This window comes from Coenobita brevimanus, chromosome 16 (genome assembly GCF_032717465.1).
Source record: "Coenobita brevimanus isolate Jiangsu-jjx chromosome 16, ASM3271746v2, whole genome shotgun sequence".
In the NCBI taxonomy this organism is placed as follows: domain Eukaryota; kingdom Metazoa; phylum Arthropoda; class Malacostraca; order Decapoda; family Coenobitidae; genus Coenobita; species Coenobita brevimanus.
Window position 1 is genome coordinate 6456013 of NC_136969.1, and position 25703 is coordinate 6481715.

Genomic DNA, 25703 nt, shown 5'->3' on the forward strand with positions numbered 1-25703 from the left:
TGCCACCACGAACATGTTTTAATACGAAATAAATACTTTATTCTTACCTGCCGCTGCAGACATATCAGAGAAAAAGTTTTATGAATCTATCAGGCAGGAACGATCTATTATGAAGCCGCAGTGAATTTCGTTTAGAAACCTTTTGACAGGTGAGTGAGAGGGACTCTTTCATGTTGGGGCACCGATATAACCAGGCTGCTCCACTGCCTGGCTATAGAAAAGTCTCTCAGTTTCCTCCTTGTCCCCTAAAAGTGGATGTTGAGCTGTACGAGGAGGACACCTTCAGCCTGTTGCTCACTTCAAGTTCAGATGAGCCTGGGATTACAACTGCTGCTACTACTACCACTACAACGATGTCACGGGGATTTTGGAAATATACAATATTAAAGAATAATAATCAATAATATTTGATACTTTAAAATGTTACTTGAGAACAGGACAATGAATTGACTTGTGAAAATCAAGCAATGATTACTTTATGCCGGCTTACTTCGTCGATTCTCTAAGGACGAGAATTTATAAACTTTCTCAACAGTACACAGCAGAGACTAATTACTCACACGTGCTGTTTATTGGTACTGTTAGCCTCTGGAGAAAGTGACTCCACCCCTGACAATCAATATCTAATGCTATGAACGATAAGAAAGGTTCTTGCTGGTGCATTAACTCCAAGTTGCACAATGGATTTAAGTTAATAAAAAGGACTGGCCTAAGTACCAGTTATGAATAATACAAAGCGTTTATGCAAACTAGGAGCTGCAACTAGAATAAGCTTAATGTGGAGAAATAAAACACAAGTTTACACTACATCAAGCTCAAAGAAAAGAACTGTGAATTTATTAATTACAGCGAAACAAATTTTACGTTACATGAGTCTCAAATGAATTCAAAATAAGGAGGACACACTCACTTGCTCACTCAAAAGCTAAACTCTTAAGCCTAGGAAAAACGAAAAGAAATACTGGTCAGAAAAGTGGGCTAAGCGTAAACTGGGGCGTTGGTGTGTAGGACGGACGCTGCACATGCTAAACCTCTTGCCGGCTCACACTAGGTAGAGATTCAGGAACTCGCTGTACACAAACCTTCTCTCACGGCGCTTCAGTCCTAACTAAATTCAAATTGTGAGGCGAGGACTGAGGCCAGCCACTAACTGGTAATGGCTAATGGAAAGAGAGTGAGCGAAACATGCCAATAATAAATAACTCAGCGAAAGCGCTAATGTCATGCATAAGGACGATCACTTATGAAACAGTGAAAAATTGTTCTGAAAACACTCCCGATCAGGTGAATACGTGGCGGTTGACTGAGTGATACTTACTGGGATTCCACTAGAATTCGCAGTTTTCCACCAAAGTTCAATTTCACGAGTTTGTGTAGATATATGATCGAGCAAACTCGTGACAAACTACTACCCTTTGATTGCTGGGGTTTCTTTTGACCGAACTTAATAATCTGGGGTTAGCATGAGTAATAATGCTTTCCGAATAGTGAGGGTTCAAAGTTCGTCTACCATTCCACTGTATTTACTTTAGACTTAGGTTATTTTTGTTTTTTAATGTGTCCGACATCCGGGCATAGGCCTCACAGTCTGCTCTCAAGGCCCAGTAGTCCTCCTATATACCATACACCTCTCTATATGTCACCACTTTGGTGCTAACACCCACCGTCCATACTGAATACATGCTAGGGCTGTCTCATATAGGACTGGTGTATTGGTATTAGCGGGGTATTTTTATGACATGTCAGCGGGTCTTCTTGTAGATCAGTAAAGTCTGCTTATATGAAATTCAAATCCTTAAGCTGTTCCCTCCCCCAGCGGGGATTTGAACCTGGGTCCCGTAGGGCTGCAGGCCACCTCTCTACCGATTGAGCCACTGTCTCCCCCATCACTGTCCTCCGTGACGCATCGTATCAAAGAGAATCATCAATGGACAGAGAAACATGCCAAGCCTCTGTCAGCTTAGGGATATTAGCCATCGGAGGAAGGCGACGAGTATAGATGAAACATTTGGCGTATTTTTGTCACTGACTATCGATAACAGAGAAAGGACTGACCGAGATACTTTCTGAAGACTTTCACCGCCGGGATTTCTCTCAGGTAAACAAACTCTTATAGTGTTAGTTTGTGCAAAGTTCTCAGGTCCACTAACAGAAGCAGCAGCAGGAGCAGCAGCAGCAGCAGTAGTAGTAGTAGTTGTTGTAGTAGTAGTAGCAGCAGCAGTTGTAGTATGAGTATTATTATCATTATTATTATTATTATTATTATTAGTAGTAGTAGTAGTAGCAGCAGCAGCAGCAGCAGCAGCAGTAGTAGTAGTAGAAGTAGTAGTTGTAATAAGTCCATCTGAAACATGAGCTCAGTGGACTGCAGGCCAAGGTTGCCCTTCTGCTGCGCTTCACCATCATCCTTTAGGGAGAAAGAGAGGAAGCTGTGGGACATTTATATAAACAGGCAGTGAAACCACATTGTGGCAGGTGGTGGCGACCATCATCCACTCATTGATGTAGTGCTGCCTACTTCTTCCTTAGCCTTTATCATTCTTTTTCTGTGCCTGCCCTCCTTTCTTCCTATTTCTCCCATCTTTCCTGTCATTTCTTATTGCTTTTCTTTCCTTTACAGGTGGCTTTACATTGAGTGACAAGCCAAATGGTTTCCTGTAAGCCAAGAAATCATTTACAACGCTGGGTGGTAACAATATAACCAAACCATACGTGCTCCCTACATGTCAACAAGTGGGTTGGTGGAGGGTTAGTGCCCCTCCCCGTAAAACAAATAACTCAGAGTCAAAAGGCCACCCCTTACGGGATTATGGCGTCTGGCAATAGATAGATAGATAGATACAAACCACATCCCATGCAATCCTGTGGCGGCGTCCCGCTCCAACACCAACCACAGTGAAAGTATTGAATCCCTCCAAGTGTTCTCTGTTTTCGTTTGCTGTACCTTAATCGAACAGTTTTCCTGTTTGGATATGATATGAAACATACACATCTCAGTTATTAATCCCTTGAATCAGGTCACGTTTTTTTTGTTTTGTTTTTTTCCTCCCTACCTACTGTAGGTCACGTATTTTGTTTCTCTTCTCCTTACCTCCAGATGATTTTATTCACTTTAGGAGAAACCTTCTGCAATGAAAGTAAAAAATTCATCTGAGACATTAGTATGAAAACTCTCCTAAACTGAATCTGGAATTAACTTTCTTCATTGGACTGATGACGCTGCTACTGGTTAATATCTACGTCATCGCCCATGCATCCGAAAACATCACCGAAATTACTGAAGTATTATATAACGTGTTAAATGGCTGACATGCTTCACTGTTGGCATCCTTCAGTATTCAATGTTAGTATTTATCTCATCTTTTTCTGGAGATTTACAGGGCTTTGGTTTAGCTGTTTCAGTGATGCATCCCATTAACAGTACTTGCCCCTTCCTTCCCTTCTTTTTCCCTTCATTTTCCTTATCCCTTTTTTCTCGTCTCTCACTCCTATTTCTGTATCAGTCTCGTTGTTACTTTCTTTATTCCTTTTCCTGCTTCCATTTTTTATTTATAGTTCCTCCCTTACCTTCGTACCTTGTTTTATCTGTTTCTTCTTCGACTTCTATTTTCCCTTTTTTTTTTTTTTTCTTTTTTTAATGCGTACATCTATCGTCTTCTGTCCTTCCTCTTCTTTTTTATATTCTCAATTCCTCTGATCCCCTTTTTATTTGCCTCTGATTTTCCTTTCTACTGATATCTTCTTCCTTTAAACCCGTCCCTCCCTCCTCTTGTCTATTATTATTTTTTTTTTTTAATTGTTTTTTACTTTCCCTGCCCCAATATCATCTTTTTCTTAATTTCCTCCATTCTCTTTTTTTCACATTTCCTTTCTTTCCCCTTTCCTGTTAGCCGTTCATCCCCCTTCCCTTTTATCCGTGTTTCTGATCCTTCCTCTTCTGTACCTCCTGTCCCTGCATCCTTTCCCCTCGCCAGTCTTAGGAAGGATTTGCAAACAGTTTTACAGCAAATTCCCTGTCCTAACTATGGTATGCTTTTGGAGGAATGGAAATGTGAGTTTGAATTATTCCTAAGTTTCGTTCATTTTCTTTTTAAGCAAAAGAAATGACAAAAATCAAAGTAACTGGAGGGAAATGTCATGAACTGCTTTCTGTTCTTGCAGAAGGAAAGGGAAGGGAGAAGCTTTCCATGATGTTTGTTCTTCCTGGAAGTAAAAAAATCAGTTACGTGAGGAATTTGATTGTAAGCATGTCTCGTTTTCCCAAGGCAATCTGGTGGGGCGCGGAGTGGTGGGACGCCTGTGGAGGTTCGCCATCATGGGAGACCCGACTGTCCAGACATTCATGGTTAGGGACTCAGACAGGTGGGTGGTGAACTACAGCCACGATACAAGGCTTACTGTCTTATTATCGTAAGTTCAGCAGGCTTTTTAGCGTCTCTTAAGGATTTATTTGTCACATTACACCTAAATATTGTCATGTACGTTATTTGTCTTGTCATTAATGATCCATATTTCATAACATAACCATTCAGTCATCCATCATCCAAGACTTGTTTTGCCCCATCAGGACATTAGAAACCAGACATAATATTACTCATTTCCTACATTTAACCCCTTAACCATTGGCCATCACTTTTGTGACGCTCAGGAGCAAGGGATCATACCACTGGGTGTTACTTTTGTGATTCTGTGTTACTTTGAATTTGCCCAGGCTTTCAAGTGGTGGCTTGCATCATCTATCAGTACTACCAGTGTCCAGCTATACTCAGTTCTACTAATGTCACCTGTACTCCCATCCACTGTTGACAATTTAGCCATTTTTCTCCTGTCCTTGACTCCCCCCCTCCTTACCTCCCATCCATTACCCTCTCCTCCCACCTGACCAGCTGCGCTGCGCAACACAAATGCTGGACGGATTTTTCCACTCATTTTATCCATTGAAATGTGCCCTTTGCCCTATTCTTATACAAAATAATATATAAAAGAAAGAGAAAAGGTAATTGATACTGCCATGCATCTGGAATGGGCTAATTATCACCTGGCAACACCTCACGTGCACTCGTTCGCTAATTTTCCCTGTTTATTTCCCCTTGAAATAAGCCATATGACCTGTTCTCATAATAAAAATATATATAGGAAAAGAAGGGAGAAGCCTAAGTGATACTTACATTCACCTGGAACTACCTAATTTGTTATGTATTGTCTAGATATCCTGCTAATCATTTCATGGCATATATATTAGCAGCTGTCACCATGATGACATTGGCAGCCCTTCACTGCCCCTAGGGAACAGCATTCAGTTTACTGTCGTCTTTCAAAGTGAAACCACGTCGAATTCGCGCCTGTCCAATTCCTCCGCTTTTTAGCTTCAAGCAAAAGGCCCTGTGACCTCTACCCCTACTAACCTCGTGTGGAGAGGGGTAAAGGGCTAAGTGACTGCTGTGGAATGTGAACTGGCTAATTTATCAATGATAATGATGGACAGTAACTACGATCTTTCTGGTAACTCTAAAACAGTGCAAGTGGAATTGTTAATAATGTGTAAATAATGTGTAAACATCAAGTGAAAGTAATGAATGTAAATATAACTGAACAGTGGAAAATAGTTTTATAAGTTACTGCAAGTGACAGTGCATAACATAGTGTAAATAAAATAGAAATGTAAATAATGTAAATAATATAGAGAATGTAAATAGAAATGTAAATAAGTAGTAATACAAGAATACGAGTATATATACTAGGAGTAATGAAAATGAAAGTCTCACTCTAGCATGAATGAATACTGGGAGCAATGAAAGTGAAAGTGACAGATTCACTTTCTACGCTAGCATACAGGACGAGAAAGTGAATGCCTTGAGTGAAAATAAACTACTAGTACTGAAAGAAACATAGATAAATATTGTGTATATAAATAAGTGTAATAAAGTACTAGGAATATAAAGTGTGAGTGTGTTTATATATAATAAATGACAGCTTCGCCTCAGAGTACCATCGGGGAACCAGCATGGGAGGAAAGCTTGTATGCGCTCGTAATTTATATTGGTTTCACAGTGTTTTTTTTTTTGGAATATGGATTCCAAACTACTTGAAATTCATAGAATAGTGTCTGTACTAATAATATCAGGCAGTGGTAACCATATTACGGGGTACTGGGAAGTGAACAGTGGAGACTTCGTTACCCAACTTCAGAAGTCTCCACAAGTCCTACGGTAGACGACGAAGGCTCAAAAAATATCCCAGGGGAAAGCTGAAGGCATGTGTCATATGCATATATAATTTTAATATTCTAGGACTAACTGATTTTTGGCAAATATTTTTAAAAAGTCAGTCAGAGCGCAAATATCCTCGTGGGATGCGCAAGGAGAGTAAAAACAACCCTGCGGTGTGAGAGTTAAGGTGAGGGTGACCAGCCTCGCTCGCCCATGAGTGGCATTATGTGCGCAATAAACTCCAGTCATCCCTCGAATGAAAACCCTTACAGGTTAAAACTAACTGAAGTGCCTAAACCCACTAAATCACATAACGGAAGACTAATACTGATGTGTTGTATGAAGAAATAGATATGGAAAAAGTTTTAGGGAGACTCCTTAACTCACAAGAATACGGCCTTTACTTATTTCAATGTCGCTTAAGATTAGCTTAGTGGCAGAGCACTGGAGTTGGAGGTGAAAGTCATGCTTTACACGGAATGCTTCCATTTCTCATGAGTTACTTGTAAGTTTACTTATCATGTACCTTGGTGACAAGGAACTAGACTGGTCTCCTACCCTCCACTCGTCTGATTAGAGTTGCATAGTCTTGGGTCAACCCGGCATAGATGTAATGAGATTGGCTGTTGTCACGGTCCAGCACAAATGTATGTCGATAAAGAGAGAGGGCCAGAAGTCTGAAGCTCATTGTGTATATATATTGTTACGTGCGAGAGATGTCCTTTAACAACCCTACACAGTAACACTTAATACCCAGGTTCAAGGTTAACAAAAAGTAAACTAACAAAAAGATTCAGTGCGTGTAATTATGACTAAATAAAATAAAATAAACAATGCAAGAACAACACACAAATTAACTCAAGATCGTCCCGAATATAACTACATAATTTATCACCAACAACACTCCAAAATATAACAAAGATCACAAATGCAAATTATCCACAAAGTTAAAACCCTAACTTAGTTTCCAATACAAGGGTTAACAACAACTGGTACACTCTGGTGGATGATTAAAAACCCAGCTCCTCACTCTGCCCCGTCCAAAATCACTCTTCCGATCAATCTGCCGGCTTGTGTGAAGCCACCACCGGTAGGACTTTACGTCACCCTGGTAAATGGTGCCTCGTCCAATCACACGTGAGATCCTTCAACCAATCATCACGTTCCAGCGTTGACGGTTGGATGAAAGTAAGGAAGGAATCTCAGAGTGCCACAGGCTCTGAACTGACGTCCCACTCCGATTAACGGAAGCCTCAGGTGAGCGTAGGTTATGAATGAAGCAGAAGTTGAGGTAGCTGATGCTTCAGGTGAATTCGTATTGGCAATTCACGTCACAATATATATATATATATATATATATATATATATATATATATATATATATATATATATATATATATATATATATATATATATATATATATATATATATATATATATATATATATATATATATATATGTATATATATATATATATATATATATATATATATATATATATATATATATACAGTATATCATATATTACTATGTCGTATCATATACCATAGTCATCATCATCATCATCATTATCATATCATATATCATCATATTATATTTATCATGACATCAGGGAGTAGACTGAAGCACCAGTCAGGCAGAACGGTACTACCAAGGTGGAAAGTTGATGACAGAGAGAGCTGGAGCTCCCATTCCATCAGCCCTCTAGACTAGTTCCCGACCATCCCCCTTTGCTGAACTTTTTTAGTGTTTCAGTAACACTGACAGTAGGCCAGCATGCTCTCCAATACAAGTTCTAACCGTCAACACCAAACTACATGCACATTACAAACTATGCTTCCTATTCAAAATTCAACGAAAATAGCATCTCATAATCAAACCTCAGAGTCCCCAGAGTGGGGGGAGGGGGACCATAAATATCCGCCCCTCACTGTTGAGCACCACCTCTCCACCTGTGAACCTCACCTTCTCATCCTGACTGGGAGTCAGTTGCCTGAGGTATCTGATAACAAACCTTTCTTTGTATCCTCCTACTTTCTCTACACTCATTTCAAAGCCAAAGGTGGCTCTTGTGAATATATATGCAATGACTTATATTGCTCTCGTCTTCCTGAACTTGATTCTTCTGCATTGTCGTCTCTCTGTCTTTGGCTTTCCTGCCATTCTCTGGCTAAATATATTTGTGCTGTTTACTTATCCCCAAATTCTAGTGACAACGATATTTTTGTTTGAGTATCTAACTTCTACGATGGAACACATCCTATTTTCCTTTTCTTTGAAATCTCCATTCAGTGAGACTTCACCACCTTTGGCTCTCCTTTCCTTTCACTGATCCACCTGGTGAACAAGCCCTCATCTTTTCTGTCCTTAATGACTTAGAGCAGCTTATACAGCACTCTGCCCGTATCCCTGACCACCTTGGACAGAGTTCCAACATACTTGACCTCTCCCATACTATTAATCCTTCCGCTAACACTGTTAATTTTTACTCTCTGTTGGGGTCCTCCGACCACAACCTTATCATCTTAACCTGGCCTATTGCTCCAGTAGGGCCTGTGGACCCTCCAAAGAAACGTCGGTTGTGGCACTTTTGAGCTGCTAATTGGGAGGCCCTCAGGCAGTACTTTCTTTATTTTCCCATGAGTGGTTATTGCTTCCAAGGCCGAGAGTCATCTGAATGTGCGATGAGCATTGTGGAGGTTACTCACTCGGGCATGGAAGCATACATTCCATTTTCATATCCTTTGACTAATGAAAAGAAACTTTGGTTTAATCATGCTTGTTCTAATGCTTTCCAGAACAAGGAGAAGGCCTACAAAAGGCACCAGAGCCAACTCACCCCTGAGTCTCATCTTTTTATGTTTCTGCCAGGAATCATGCTAAGTCTGTTCTTCGGGCTACTAAAAATAATTTCATCCATACTAAGAGTTCTCAACTCTCCAGCTCGAATTCTTCCTGCTCCTTCTGGCACCTTGCCAAAAACTTTTCTGACAACTTTACCTCATCATCCTTCCCTCCTCTTTTTGACTGTGATGGCTCAATAGCTATTTCTTCTACTGACAAAGCAGATCTCTTCACTCAGACTTTCTCCTCCAATTCTACCTTAGACGATTCCAGTGCTGTTCCTCCATCAACTCCCCACTTTAACTTCCTCATGGATGACATTAAAATTTCTTCAGCTGATCTATTCTTTGCTATTACTGGCCTCAGTACTAACAAGGCATGTGGGCCTTAACCGATGGCAAGTCATACATCATTCTTGCTAATATGCAAATTATGTTGCCCTCTTTTAAGGTAACAGGAAAAGCTGTGGAAATGGAATCTGTGTTTTTAACTGTAAATACAGATGCAAAGAAAGTGCTGAGAATTTTAGCCATCTCTGTTTCATCTTTAGTATACTCTCCATTATCTGTGATTAGTGTACCAATTGTTGGTGATATTACCTTCTTGCTTCTGATATAGCTGAAAAATTCTTTTGGACTGGATTTACAGATACACGCAGTGTGAGTTTCATAGTTTTCCTTGCTTTGCTTTATACATGTTTTTGCTTTTTGACGAAGAGCATCATATTCATTTTTATCACTTAGTTTCTTTGTTATAGCATAAGTTTTGTGTGCAAGTTTTTTAGCTGATAGGTAAAACTAATTCTTGCATTCCTCCATTTGGGTTTGTTATTTTTAGCAGGCCGTCGGTTTCGCATTGGAATACATATGTTACTGCTTTACTGAGGATATCTGTGAATAATTTCCACACTTCATTAATAGTCGCTGTTTGAACAATGGGGTTCCACTCACTAGAACCAATTATTTCCTTTAAAATTTGAAAGTCTGCTCTCTTGTAGTCAGGCATCTTCTCATAACTAGCCTTGACATTGTCACTACTGAAATTGACATTGAATGTTACCATGCGGTGGTCACTAGCACCAAACACCCTTTGTTAGCATTTTTTACCAATTTTTCCAATTGGGCCAAAATCAAGTCTAATATGTTAACTTCTCGTGTTAGGCAGTCTACGAACTGATGCAACGAACTTTCTTGCAAGTTAGTGTACAGGTCCAACCCTCTGTTGACAACAGTTTCACCATTTTGCAACAGATGAATTAAAATCAGCAAAGATTACAATATTGTGGGTGCTACATATTTCAGCAATTTGGTTGTAAATTTCACTGTGTGTTACTGGAAATTGCGGGTGGACGATAAATCAGTCCAAGTACTGTTTTGCCACGGAATGTATTTCTAAAGTGAAGATAAATACTATCAATATTATTAGCCCTCTGAGGCATGTTGATGCGAGTCGAGTTCTTTGTGGTTTGGCATATAAACGCACATAAATGAGAATCACATTGTTAAGCAGAAAAAAACGCCGTCAAAAGGAAAGTTTTCCACTGATTTGCATTTTTGGTGTGTTCTAGTGGGTACGCCTCTCTTCCGAGGTAAACACTTGGGAACATCGTGACTGCTCTGATGAGACAATGCGCAGCAGAAAAACTTCAGTATCTCACATCCACCTAGGCTGAAGAATAGTGCTGCTGTCAGTCGTCCATTTAAATCCGCCATTTTCCCCCTCCCACCTGAAGCAGAAGCTATTATTGAAATATTGTGACTGTACAGTGTTTTTTTTTACTATAATGTGAGGTGATTGTGTCTATGGAACATAGCTATATTGTTGTTAAAGCCTTCAGGCCCATTATCAGCCATTAGGCCTAGAGGCAGGAGTCTGGTTTGTTATAACAGGGTTACCACTGTGCTTCACCCTGCCCGTAAATGATGTGAGTATTTTACCTTTATAGTGAAGCCAATATTTATATTTTGTGAAACATATAGTGCCTGGATTAGTGAAATGACTGACTTACCATAGGAGGCGTTATGTATGCCATAGAAATATGCCACAGTTGCTAAGGAAACAAGTGGTCACGTATGCCATAGAGTCAGCAAGGAATAGAGGAGGTTGGGATGGAATCATGTGATATTGTTCTATATTGCATATGGTTTAGTGTGAAATATACTTATAAAATAGTGCAGTGAGTGTTCATTGACTGACTTAGCTCAAACCTAGCCCAAGGATCAGAGACAACAAATATGCCAGACATATATACGTATGCCGTGCAGCGAATGTTTGTGGAGAAATTTATTGTGTGCATTGCATGTGTTAGGTAAACGTAGTGGAAGGAGGAGAGAACAAAATACACCACACACACACACACACACACACACACACACACACACACACACACACACACACACACACACACACACACACACACACACACTCACACACTATGTAACTCCTCATCTTCAAACCCTTCAAGGTCCTGCCAACATCTCAACACCTCTGGAGGAAGTGAGTTATCTGTGTTTTGCTGATATGTATATTGACCTATTTCTATATTTCTAAATTTTTTGCACAAATAAGTATTGTTTTTTACATATACATTCGAGATGGAAGAAAGTTCAGCTTCAGTACCACTACCAAGCAAGAAGACTAGTGGTCATGTCAAGTTTCTGATAGCACTATCAAAAAGCTTATGATATATTTCGTGTATACTTTGAGCAAAAAAAGAAAATAATAAAAACCTAACAAGCGAAAACATGTAGGTGTGGGTGAGACAGGGAAAGTGAGTGTTTTTATCTTGTTTGCAAGCGAGGAGTATTCTTCGTTTGTTGTCCATTTACTTGAAAACTATTGTACGTATCGATTTCCTGTAAGAACCACAATAATCAGTGAATTCTACATATGTACAGGACATAACAATGTAATATCTCTGATGAAATGTCGGTGTTATGTAGGCGGGAATATAAAGGTTATTGTGAGCACATGACGAAAGTGCAGCACGGCCATGAGTACCCAGTAGTCTTTTGCGATTTACTTGGAAGCTATGAGGCCTGTCAAAAATCGGTGGGTACCATGAGAAAGCTCATGAAATCCTACACAAGTTTATGAAATAAAAACATAACGTTTGTGAGAAAACTTTTGCGGTAGAGCTTCCTGTACAAATTTTTTTTTTTTTTTTTCAAAATATGGCTTTCAGTTTTTGGCTATTTTCTCGAAAACTACAAATCATCATACAACCGGACTTTCTCATTAGAAAGCTGATGACATTCTCTATCAAAACTTCTAATAACATTTTTCTGTATGATGGAAAACATTCAAACTAGGATGATGGGAAGTGAGACTGACACTCGGAAATATTTATTCACGGTGGCCTAACGTACTTTTATTTGTATTTTTTTTTTTTGCTTATCGGCTAGAACAAACATCGGCGAATAAGATGATATAGTTTCATGGCAATATATAGAGGCTTGGGTGGCAAAAACAAGGCGAGAATACGTGTTTTCAGTGGCGCATGGGTAGGCTGGCGTTGAGCGGGGTGGAGTAAAATCGTGTTCGACTAATAAAACTTATGGTGCATGAGAGGGTTAATACAGGGATTATGAATTATGACTGGATGAAGTCTTACTTCAATATATAATAGTATGCTGCCCTGCATTCTATTATTTCTCTCACTACTAAAAATACCGTAACCTGGTATTTTATTTATTTTTATGTGAGGAAGAAGGAGCTAAAGGCAATGAGTCCGCAAAACTGTTCCTTCCAAGAGAAAAACAAAACACAAGAGAGAGCCAAATTCAAGATCCATTCATTTCGAGATGCCTGGACACACTGCATTTGAAAGACTGGAGATCATAGGAAGCAGGAAATACAGGCAGAGGGAGACAGTTCCAGAGTTGACCTGTTGCATAAACGAAGGACTGGGAGTAATGGTTAATTCTTGCATTAGAGAGTTGGACAGAAAAGGGGTGAGAGTTTGCTGCTGGGCGGGTGCTACGCGCCCGTCGTAGAAGTGGAGGAATGCATGCAGACATTTCAGAGGAACAGTGACTGTTGAAGTAGCGATAGAAAAGTGATAAAGATGCAACACTGCAGCGAAGAGACAGAGTTTGAAGGGAGTCAGTAGAGGGGGAGAGTTAATGAGATGAAAAGCCTTTGACTCCACCCTATTGAGAAGAGCTGTATGTGGGGAGCTTCCCCACACATGAGAGTTGTACTGTTACAATTATGTATTACCACAATGTTACTACAATATTATGTAAAATCATACAATTTTATCACAATTCTGTATTACCAGAATCATCATACAAGTTAGGTGAAATATTAGACATTACTAAAGGGATAACTCAATATGTAATGTAATAACCTAGCAGTATTACCATTGCACAATTATATGCGTATGTCTGTTATACATACACATCTTACAAAATGTCATACAACAACCATTGCTTTATTCAAATATGTATACAACTTGTTTAAAATGTAATATTACTAGATCATTGCAATTTACTATGAATATTATATGTATACAATATTATAATCAGTATTGTGTACTAATAGATTAGCATATGTCCATGATGATTGCTGTCGGAGGACCTTCAGCGGTGTGACTGAGCAATGTTAGGACTCCATATTATAAATACAATTAATTATAGAAAACATTATAGATAGATAGATAGATAGATAGACAGACAGACAGAAACAGCAAGTTAGAGGTATTGTGTCTGTGAGAATCGAGCAATGCTAAACATGCTTACACACTCAAATTCAAGGAATGCTTTATAGGCACACGACAGCACCTAGTGACCATACACACACATACACACATACTCACACACAGGTTTCCAGAACATTCCAACAACAGTGTAACACACATGACACGACCCCTGCTACACCAGAATTGAGGAAGCAGAGCTCAGAAGGAGGCTAGCTATAGAACCGACAGGTAGTAGGGAGAAGGAGCCTAGCAACATGGGCGAGAGGGTGGAAGAGAGAGAGAGAGCGAGACAGGGAGGCTAGCTCGCGGGACTCTATACTTCACTCGTGTGTGAGAGACTTTGTTAATATTTCCAAGACAAATAAAAATAGTCCCATACTCACCTTTACCTCTCCTGTCATTGCATGACAATGGGAACGAAGATTATCTACTTACAGAACTACTCACGTATAAAAACCGCTTGTCCAGGAGTATAGTATATGTATAACTGATCTACAAAACATCACTGTACACTCATAGACTCGTAGGCTTGTAGACTTATAGGCTTGTAGGCTTGTAGACCCGTAGGCTTGTAGCTTGTATTTTGTAGGAATTCACTGCAGAACTGAAGCTAATATTGGCTAGACTCTCGCCTGCTTTTGTAGAAATTCACGTAGATTCGTAGACGAGGTTCGTACATTCGCTGCAACCATATCTTACAATATAATTTGTAACTTCTTGTAGTGATGTTTTGTAGATCAGTTATACATATACTATACTCATGGACGAGCGGTTGTTATACGTGAGTAGTTTTGTAAGTAGATAATCTTCATTTCCATTATCATGCAATGACAGGAGAGGTAAAGATGAGTATGGGACTATTTTTATTTGTCTTGGAAATATTAACAAAGTCTCTCACACACGAGTGAAGTATAGAGTCCCACGAGCTAACCTCCCTGTCTCCCTCTCTCTCTCTCTTCCACCCTCTCGCCCATGTTGCTAGGCTCAATCTCCCTACTACCTGTCGGTTCTATAGCTAGCCTTCTGAGCTCTGCTTCCTAAATTCTGGTGTAGCAGGGGTCGTGTCACGTGTGTTACACTGTTGCTGGAATGTTCTAGAAACCTGTATGTGTGTATATGGTCACTAGGTGCTGTCGTGTGCCCATAAAACTTTCCTTGAGTTAGAGTGTGTAAGGATGTTTAGCATTGCTTGATTCTCACAGACACAATACCTCTGACTTGCTGCTTCTATCTGTCTATCTATCTATCTATCTATCATGTTTTCTATAATTAATTGTATTTATAATATGGAGTCCTAACAGTACTCCACACAGGGATGGATAAAACCCCTGTATAGAGTCAACAATTGTGCAGGGGCAAAGAAGGAACAGAGTCGGCTTAGCACACCCAATCGCTTGGAAGCAGATTTTACAAGAGATGTAATATGATCTTTCCAAGACAAGTCCCGAGCAAATGAAACCCCAAGCATGTTCAACGATGATGCAGGATTAAGTTGAGTATTATTAAACATAAGTGGGTATACCTGTGGAAGATTTTGTCGGGTTGATAGGTGCAAAAACTGAGTCTTTGATACATTAAAAACAACCAGATTATTTTTACCCCAGTCAGAGATACGAACCAAGTCAGACATTAGGTGTGCCATAGCCTCATCCCTTGCCTGTTGAAGTAACTGCTGAGATGGACGTTGTGGGAATCGACTGGAAAGGTGAAGGGTAGAGTCATCAGCGTATGAGTGGATAGGGTTAGATGAACAGCTTAGACGGTCATTGATGAATAAAAGGAAGAGAGTTGGTGATAGGACAGAGCCCTGAGGAACACCACTGTTAATAGATCTAGGAGAAGAACGATAGCCGTCTACAACAGCAGCTATAGAACGACCAGAAAGGAAGCTAGAGATGAAGGCACAGATAGAAGGATAGAAACCATAAGAGGGCAGTTTGGAAATTAAAGATTTATGCCAGACTCGATCGAAAGCCCTTGAGATGTCAAGTGCAATGGCAAAGCTTTCGCCAAAGTCCCGAAAGGAGGATCTCCAGGAGTCTGAAAGGTAGGTGAGAAGATCGCCTGTGGAGCATCCCTGACGGAACCCATACTGACGATCATAAAGAAAGTTGTGATAGGAAAGATGCTTTAAAATTTTTCTATTAAGAACAGACTCAAAAACTTTTGAGATACAGGATGTTAAAGCAATTGGACGATAGTTGGAGGGTTGGGAATGGTCACCCTTCTTTGGGACTGGCTGAATGAGAGCAAACTTCCAGCAAGAAGGAAAGGTACAAGTTGACAAATGCGAAAGAGTTTGCCTTGGCAGGGTGTAAGCACAGAAGCACAGTTCTTGGGAACAACAGGAGGGACTCCATCAGGCCCATATGCCTTATTAGTACTGAGGCCAGCAATGGCAGAAAATACATCAACTGAAGAAATTTTAATATTATCTATGAGGCAGTCAGAGGGGGGAAGCAATGGAGGAACAGCACTGGAATCGTCTAAGGAGGAATTCGAGGAGAAAGTCTGAGCGAAGAGATCTGCTTTATCAGTAGAAGAAATAGCTACAGAGCCATCAGAGTAGAAAAGAGGAGGGAAGGATGATGAGGTAAAGTTGTTAGAAAGGTTTTTGGCAAGGTGCCAGAAGGAGCGGGAAGAGTTCGAGTTAGAGAGCTGAGAGCATTTTGTATGGATGAAATTATTTTTAGCAGAGCGAAGAACAGACTTAGCACGATTCCAGGCATAAATGTATAAAAGATGTGATTCAGGGGTGGGTTGGCTCTGGTACCTTTTATAGGCCCTCTCCTTGTTGCGGACAGCATTAGAACAAGCGTGATTAAACCAAGGCTTTCGTGCATTAGTCAAAGGATATCAGAAAGGAATGTATGCTTCCATGCCCGAGAGAATAACCTCCATAATGCGCAAGGCACACGCAGATGGCTCCCGGCCGTGGAAGCAATAATCATTCCAGGGAAAATAAAAAAAGTACTGCCTGAGGGCCTCCCAATCCGCAGCTCCAAAGTGCCAGAGACAACGTTTTTTTGGAGGGTCCGCAGGCCATACCAGAGCGATAGGACAAGTTAAGGTGATAAAGTTGTGATCGGAGGAGTCCAACGGAGAGAAAAGATTAACAGTGTAAGCAGAAGGATTAGTTGTAAGGAAGAGGTCAAGTATGTTCGAGCTCTCTCCAAGGCGGTCAGGGATACGAGTAGGGTGCTGTACAAGCTGCTCTAGGTCATTAATGATAGAAAAAGTGTAGGCTTGTTCAACAGGTGGATCAATGAAAGGAGAGGAGAGCCAAAGTTGGTGGTGAACATTGAAATCTCCAAGAATGGAGATTTCAGAGAAAAGAGAAATGGATAGAATGTGTTCCATCATAGAAGTAAGATAGTCAAAGAATTTTTGATAGTAGATTAAGGAGATAAGTAGACAACACAGATATATTTTGTCAGAGAATGACAGGAAAGCCGAAGCCAGACTAGAGAATTCAGAAGAATCGAGTTCAGGAACAGGAGAGCAAGATAAGTTGCGTATATATACACAACAGCCACCTTTGGCTTTGAAATGAGTATAGAGATAGTAGGAGGATACAGAAATGGGTCTGCTATCAGTTGCCTCAGACAGCTGAGTCTCAGTTTGGAAAAGAAGGTGAGGTTTAGAGAAGGAGAGGTGGTGCTCAACAGAACGAAAGTTAGAGGAAAGGCCGCGAATGTTGCAGAAATGAAGAAGAAGAGAGTCAGAGAGTGGTTCCAGGCACCTTGAGTCATCACCGGGAGAGGGGCTGAAGGTGGTATGTTGTACTCTGCTAAAAAATCTCATTGTTTCATGCTGAGCCATGATTCTGCTACGCCTATTACATCATAATTTTCAGCAGGAACATAACCCTCTAAACCAGAAAACTTAATTATTTCAATTACTATGGGCTTTCACAAGAACAGCTTTGATATCCTTGCCTTCATTTGTCTTTTTACGATTCATGATGTATACATCGACTTGCCTATAGGCTTCGTATGATGAGTGCTTTTTTGCCAGAAAAAACGCACTGCATCATCCAATAAACGACCAAGACGAGCAGAGCCAAATGCATTTAAGTGTAGATCATCATGTAGCACCAGTCGAGCAGGGCAGTACTTCCAAGGTGGATGGAAAGTTGATGACGGGGATAGCTGGAGCTCCCGTTTCGTCAGCCCTCGGGACTAGGTCCAGACCATCCCCCTTTGCTAAACTTTTTCAGTGTCTCAGTAACACTGAGAGTAGGCCTGCCTGCTCTCCAATACAAGTTTCTCTAACTATCAACACCAAACTACATGCACAGTACACACCACACTTCCTTTTCCAAAATTAAAAAAAATCATGGCAGCACAACATGTGGCCTAGGAGTCCCCGGGGGGGGGGACCTTAAATGACCCCACCTTCTGCCCCTCTCCTGGTGATGACTCGAGCTGCCTGGAAACACTGTCTGACTCTCTTCTTCATTTCTGCAACATTCGCGGCCTTTCCTCTAACTTTCGCTCTGTTGAGCACCGCCTCTCCTTCTCTAAACCTCACCTTCTTTACCTAAGTGAGACTCAGCTGTCTCAGGCAACTGATAGCAGACCCTTCTCTATATCCTCCTAGTTTCTAAATACTCATTTCAAAGCCAAAGGTGGCTGTTGTGTGTATATATGCAACGACCTATCTTGCTCTCGTGTTCCTGAACTCGATTCTTGTGAAGTCTCTAGAGTCTGGCTTCGGCTTTCCTGTCATTCTCTGACCAAATAATCTGTGCTGTTTACTTATCTCCTAATTGTACTGACTATCAAAAATTCTTTCACTATCTTACTTCTACGATGGAATGCATTCTATCCATTTCTCCTTTCTCTGAAATTTCCATTCTAGGAGATCTCAATGTTCACCACCACCTTTGGCTCTCCTCTCCTTTCACTGATCCACCTGGTGAACAAGCCTACACTTTTTCTATTCTTAATGACTAGAGCAGCTTGTACAGCACCCTACCTGTATCCCTGACCGCCTTGGAGAGAGCTCCAACATACTTAACCTCTTGCTTACAACTAATCCTTCTGCTTACACTGTTAACCTTGTCTCTCCGTTGGGGTCCTCCGATCACAACCTTATCACCTTAACCTGTCCTATCGCTTTGGTACGGCCTGTGGACCCTCCAAAGAAACGTCGTCTGTGGCACTTTGGAGCTGCGGATTGGGGGGACCTCAGGCAGTACTACTTTGATTTTCTCTTGAATGATTATTGCTTCCATGGCCGGGAGCCATCTGAGTGTGCCTTGCACATTACAGAGGTTATTTTCTCGGGCATAGAAGCATACATTCCTTTCTGATATCCCTTGATTAATGCAAGAAAGCCTTGGTTTAATCACACTTGTTCTAATGCTGACCACAACAAGGAGAGGGCCTATAAAAGGTACTGGAGCCAACCCACCCCTGAATCACATCTTATATACGTTTCTGCCCGGAATCGTGCTAAGTCTGGTCTTCACTTTGCTAAAAATAATTTCATCCATACTAAATGTTCTCAACTCCCCAACTCTAATTCTTCCCACTCCTTCTGGCACCTTGCCAAAAACCTTTCTAACAACTTTACCGCATCATCCTTCCCTCATCTTTTCTACTTTGATTGCTCTGTAGCTATTTCTTCTACTGATATAGCAGATCTCTTCACTCAGACTTTCTCCTCCAGTTCCACCTTAGACGATTCCGGTGCTGTTCCTCCATCACTTCCCCCCTCTGACTTCCTCATGGCTGATATTAAAATTGCTTGAGCTGATGTATTTTCTGCCATCACTGGCCTCAGTACTAATAAGGCACACGGGCCTGATGGAGTCCCTCCTGTTGTTCTCAAGAACTGTATTTCTGTGCTTACACCCTGCCTAGGCAAACTCTTTCGCCTTTGTCTATCAACCTGTACCTTTCATTCTTGCTGGAAGTTTGCTCTCATTCAGCCAGTCCCAAAGAAGAGTGACCATTACCAACCCTCTAACTATCGTCCAATTGCTTTAACATCCTGTATCTCAAAAGTTTACAAGTCAGTTCTTAATAGATAAATTTTAAAGTATCTTTCCTACCACAACCTTCTTTCTGGTCGTCAGTATGGGTTCCGTCAGGGACGCTCTACTGGCGATCTTCTCACCTACCTTTCAGACTCCTGGTCATCCTCCTTTCGGGACTATGGCGAAAACTTTGCCGCTGCACTTGACATCTCAAAGGCTTTCGATCAAGTCTGGCATAAATCTTTAATTTCCAAACTGCCCTCTTACGGTTTCTATCCTTCTATCTGTGCTTTCATCTCAAGATTCCTTTCTGGTCGTTCTATAGCCACTGTTATAGACGGCCATCGTTCTTCTCCTAGATCTACTAACAGTTGTGTTCCTCAGGGGTCTGTCCTATCACCAATTCTCTTCCTTTTATTCATTAATGACCTTCTAAGCTGTACTCAGGACTTATCTTGGAAAGATCATAATTTATTACATCTCTTGTAAAATCAGCTTCCAAGAGATTAGGTGTGCTAAGCCGACTCCATTCCTTCTTTACCCCTGCACAATTGTTGACTTTATACAGTAGTTTTATCCACCCCTGTGTGTAGCACAACTCTCATGTGTGGAGAGGCTCCCCACATACAGCTCTTCTCAGTAGGGTGGAGTCAAAGGCTTTTCGTCTCATTAACTCTCCTCCTCTTACTGACTCCCTTCAACCTCTGTCTCTTCACCACACTGATACATCTTTATCTCTTTTCTATTGCTAGTTCAATGGTCACTGCTCCTCTGAACTGTCAGCATGCATTCCTCCATCTCTACGACGGGCGTGTAGCACCCGTCCAGCAGCAAACTCTCATCCCTTTTCTGTCCAACTCTCTCATGCAAGAGTTAACCGTTACTCCCAGTCCTTTATTCATGCAACAGGTCATCTCTAGAACTGTAACCCTCTGTCTGTATTTCCTGCTTCATATGATCTCTCATCTTTCAAACGCAGTGTGTCCAGGCATCTCGAAATGATCAGATCTTGAATTTGGCTCTCTCTTGTGTTTTGTTTTTCTCTTGGAAGGAACAATTTTGCGGGCTCGCGGCCTTTGGTTCCTTCTTCCTCACATAAAAAAAAAAAAAAACAGAGCCCGCTGCTTATAGAAGTGATTCCAGGTGTCTACAAACTCAATATTCTCCCGTAAGCAAAGCGACTTAATACGATTATTTAAGCTAAAAGCCTTGCTGTAAAAGACACTGCTTGTTACAATCCTGGGGAGAACACCTGAAATGAGATTATTATTTTATTTTTCTTGTAATGCTGGAGCATGAACATGAACTTGTTCAGGAGCTCTTCAGATCAGGTTTGCATTACATCGTTGGTTCCTGTGTGTATGATAACCAGACTGTCATTAGTTGTACCTTCCATAACAGTGTCCAAAGCCTCAGTTACATCAAGTCCGGCACCTGGAATGCAATATTACTTTCTTTTAGTTGGTGCTCTGCCACAGAACTGCACGAGCTGTCCACGGATGATCAATAGTGGTGTTCCTCAGGGCTCTGTGCTATCATCAGCTCTCTTCCTTTTATTCATCAATGACCTTCTAAGCTGTACATCTAACCCTATCCACTCATAGGCTGATGATTCCACCCTTCACCTTGCCAGTCGCTTCCCACAGCATCCATCTCAACATTTTCTTTGAAAAAAAAAAGGGATGAGGCTATGGCACACCTAATGTCTGACTCAGTTTGTATCTCTGACTTGGAAAAAAGTAATCTTGTTTTTAATGCATCAAAACTAAATTCTTACACCTATCAACCTGTCAAAATCTTCCACAGGAGTACCCAATAATGTTTAATCATATCCAGTTCAATCCCACATCATCTTTAAACAAACATGGGGTTTCATTCTCTCTGGATTTATCTTGGAATGATCATATTACATCTCTTGTAAAACCTTCTTCTAAGAGATTATGGTTGCTAAGGCCTGTACCTTCTTTAACCCTGTACAGTTGTTGACATTATGCACGAGTTTTATTCGCCCCTGTGTAAAGTACAGCTCTCATGTATGGGGAGATTTCCCACATACGGCTCTTCTCAAGAAGGTGGAGTCAAGGCTTTTCATCTCATTCACTCTCCTCCTCTTACTGGTTTCCCTCAATCTCTGTCTCTATGCCACACTGTTGCATCTTTATCTCTTTTCTATCGCCACTTCAATGGTCACTGCTCCTCTGAACTATCAGCTTGCACCACTCCACTTCTACGATGGGCGCATAGTACCTGTCTAGCAACAAACTCTTACCCTTTTTATGTCCAACTCTCTACTGCTAGAGTTAACTGCTACTCCCAGTCTTTCACTAATGCAACAGGTCAACTCTGGAACTATCTCCCTTTGTCTGTATTTCCTACTTCCTAGGGTCCCCAGTCTTCAAACGCAGTGTGTACAGGTATCTCGAAATGAACTGATTTTGAATTTATATTGTTTTTGTTTTTTCTCGGAGGAACAGTTTGTGGGCCCATGACCTTTGGTTCCTTCTTCCTAGCATAAAAGATATGTATCATATCATATTATATCATATCATCATAATTATATTATCAACATCATCATAATTATCATCACCATTGTACAATCATCAGTGGTCAAATTATCAACATCATCCTCATCACCTGGTGCATAATTATTCACGAATTCCCTTGTCGCCACTTTTGTGGTATATTACAGCAGAACCAGGACGATTGAAATATATACTGCATATGGTGAGACATGGGCATAAATAAATAGTAGGCTGGCAGCACAACGACTGAACTTTATTCACACTCACTTCAGCACAACAACTCTGCATTCAAACATCAACCAATTAAATCATCTCAGTAAAAACAACAATACTACTACTATCTTTTCTACTACTGCTACTACTACTATAGCTTAATTAATGATGATTTGTAATAACGATCAACTGTGAAACACCCTTGTCTGTGTGGGTTCTAAATCTCTAATCCTCCTTACCACTACGGGTCTAAAGATGTGTGGCCGTCACGTTATTATGACAAGTTCTATGACTGTGTCAGCCTGTCAACCACCATGAACGGAAGAACTTAAATTCACTACCACCCGCATTGCAACAGGTTGGGATTAATGTGTCTAAAAGGTAAATAGTCATAACTATGTGATGGCCGTATATCACTTACACCTGCAGTGTGGAGATGAGTTTGAGCCCCACACGGATAAGAGTGCTTCCCATTCATCAATCAATTGACCAACATGAAGAAATTCATGCAATAGCCCTTAATATTTCTAAAGCTTTTGGCAGCATGTGGTACTGTTCCCTACTATCCAAACTCCCTTGCTATGAACTAACGTATTTTTTCCTCTGATTTCCTCATATCTCAGTGATAGAAAGATAGGAGTAAAAGTAGATGATGTATATTCTAATTTCCACTCAGTTAATGCTGGCGTGCCACAGGGATCAGTTCTGGCTCCAACTCTATTCATGATTCATATTAATGGTCTCTTATCTGTCACCCATAATCCCATCCATTCATATGCAGATGACTCAACATTTCACAGGTCATTCACACTTAACCCTTTCGCGTGCGGATAAGTTAATAAGTTTTGTGGGACATGACACGCCTGCTTTTCTCCCCTTCCCCCCCGCCCACCATGTGCTCCAAGTATGTGTATTCTCAGCTTATTTTCACCACCCAAATATATTTATTTTGCCACAAAACCCACATATTCCTATTCGTCGATGTTTGTTCTACATGATAAGCAAAAACAAAACACACAAAAAAACACGCAATACATACGTTAGGGCAATGTGAATAAACTTTCAAGAGCATACATTTCACTTCCCAACATCATAAGTCGAATGTTTACTACTCAATCTCTACATGTTATATGATCATTGGAAAGAGAATTTTATTAGCTTTCGAATGCCGGAGGTCCCAGTTTGAAACGAGGTATGGTGTTCGAGTAATATGCGAAAAAGTAAAACCTATTTCCGACGCACAGCATATTTTTTTATTCGGGGAGCTCTAGCGAAAAACTTTTCTTGCAACTCTTATGTTTTTATTTTATCATCCTATGCAGAATTTAATTGGCTTTCATTTGAGCCCAAATGGTGATCCTAGGCCTCATAGTTTTCGAGAAAAATGCAAAAAACTAGGTGCACCCACGCCATGTTGTGACTGTAGGGCAGTTTCCTGCCTTCCTCTAAGCTACTGAACGTATTTCACCAATTCTTTGTACACTAGATATACACACTATATTCACATGATTCACTGTCACTATTATTATAGCTGAATACTCACATTTGGTGCAGGGTAGAGGGAGTGTAGTTAAAAACAGTAGCATAATCTTCATTGGGCCAACAGTTGATAACGACCAGGATTACTTCACAAACACCAAGTATCCTATTGCAAACACCAAATCTAATCACAACAGTGCCCAAACACTACACAAAAGCACTACTGGTATAGTGAAATGTGTTGCACGGCCGAGATGGGAGTAAGAGTGGAAATTTATAGGGACAGAGCTGCGCAATACCTTCCCCACTCACAGCTCATTTGGTACTGAATAACCAGTCTGCTTTCTTGCTGGAATCGGGACCCACAGTTGCCAACTCAGTACTTTTGACAAGGAGCAGGGAAGCTATGACGCCTCCAAAAATGACGCCGATTGGCCGAAAACTTTTCCTCTGACGAAAGTTTTTATGCTTTAATAACGCCAAAAGCGTCAATGAGTATAGTTGCAGACTCACCCATATGACAACAAATGCATCATCGTGTATGAAGGGGTTAAACATCCATTCACAAAGGTTAATATCTCTTAACTCACAACTCAGTACAGCCATCTGCATAAATGAAGATTTATCCAGGGTCACTGAATAAGGACAAAATAACCTTCTCTTATTTAATGCTAGTAAAACCAAATATATACTATTTATTAAAAGACAGGTATTGCCAGATTCCTGTAAAATAGTGATATGGCAATACCTGTCTTTTTAATATTATTACATTCAGTTCTGCTAATATTCCTATCTCCAGAAGTATTGAAATTATCAGTGTTTCACTTAATAGTGCCCTCAGGAGGATCTCTCATGTCAGACCACTTGCTTGAACTGCCTCAGTGTACAGAATTCATAGCTTCTTCACTGAAGAGCAGTTAGCTATAGCTTATAAGAGTCATGTGTACTCTCAGCGGGAATATTGCTCAGTGCTCACCCATGTGGAATGGATGTGGAGAGGTTGCACTTAAACAACTAGACAAAATGCAGAAAAAAACTGTTAGAATTATTAATAACCCTGCTATTACAATTAAATTATCTTCCCTACAGGTAAGAAGGAATGTTGCCTCCCTTGCATAATTTTACAGATACTTTTATGGCAAATGCTAGAGACGAGTTGCTTCCACTGGCCTCTCCATGCCTTGCCCTGCATTACACAGGCATCTGGTAGTGCTCATGACTGGAATATAACACTCCCATATTGCAAAACATCCACCTATCAGAAATCTATCATTCCCAGTACTGCAACTCTTTGGAACTCTCTTCCCCAGAGTTGTTTCCCCCCAAACTTCAACCGACAGTTGTTCGGGTCTAACTGTTACAGATTTTTTATGAATGGAGGACACCAGTAATCTGGTGTATGGATTTTTCTTTTTTAATCATTTGTCTTTCCCTCCTCCATATTTTTTTAAAATAGAAATAATAATAATAATAATAATAATAATAATAATAATAATAAGCAGAATTCTGAAATTGTTGAAGTAGAAAATGTTTTTGTTATCATTGTAGACCTAATATTAAGGGAGTCTTGGTGTGACTCAAAATTTTTTATGGATTTTTACCTGCGATCTTGAGATCAAGGTCTAAGTCATTCATACTATGCAGATCATGTTCACTCAAGACCTACTACATTTCCACCGAGTTTGGTCAAAATCTGCCGAATACTTTCCGATTTTGCACTTTCAGGCTTGAGGTGGCCATTTTGTTT

At 40.5% G+C, this 25703-nt stretch overlaps 1 protein-coding gene across 1 annotated transcript in view; it reads left to right on the forward strand.

Annotated features, from left to right (window-relative positions):
* The window catches only part of LOC145390895 (uncharacterized), a 105138-nt gene that overhangs the window by 52487 nt on the left and 26948 nt on the right, over positions 1-25703 (forward strand). Inside the window, exon 6 of the mRNA XM_080265634.1 lies at positions 4266-4362. Within this exon, the coding sequence (XP_080121760.1) occupies positions 4266-4362 (97 nt within the window). The remainder of the gene's footprint in view (positions 1-4265; positions 4363-25703) is intronic.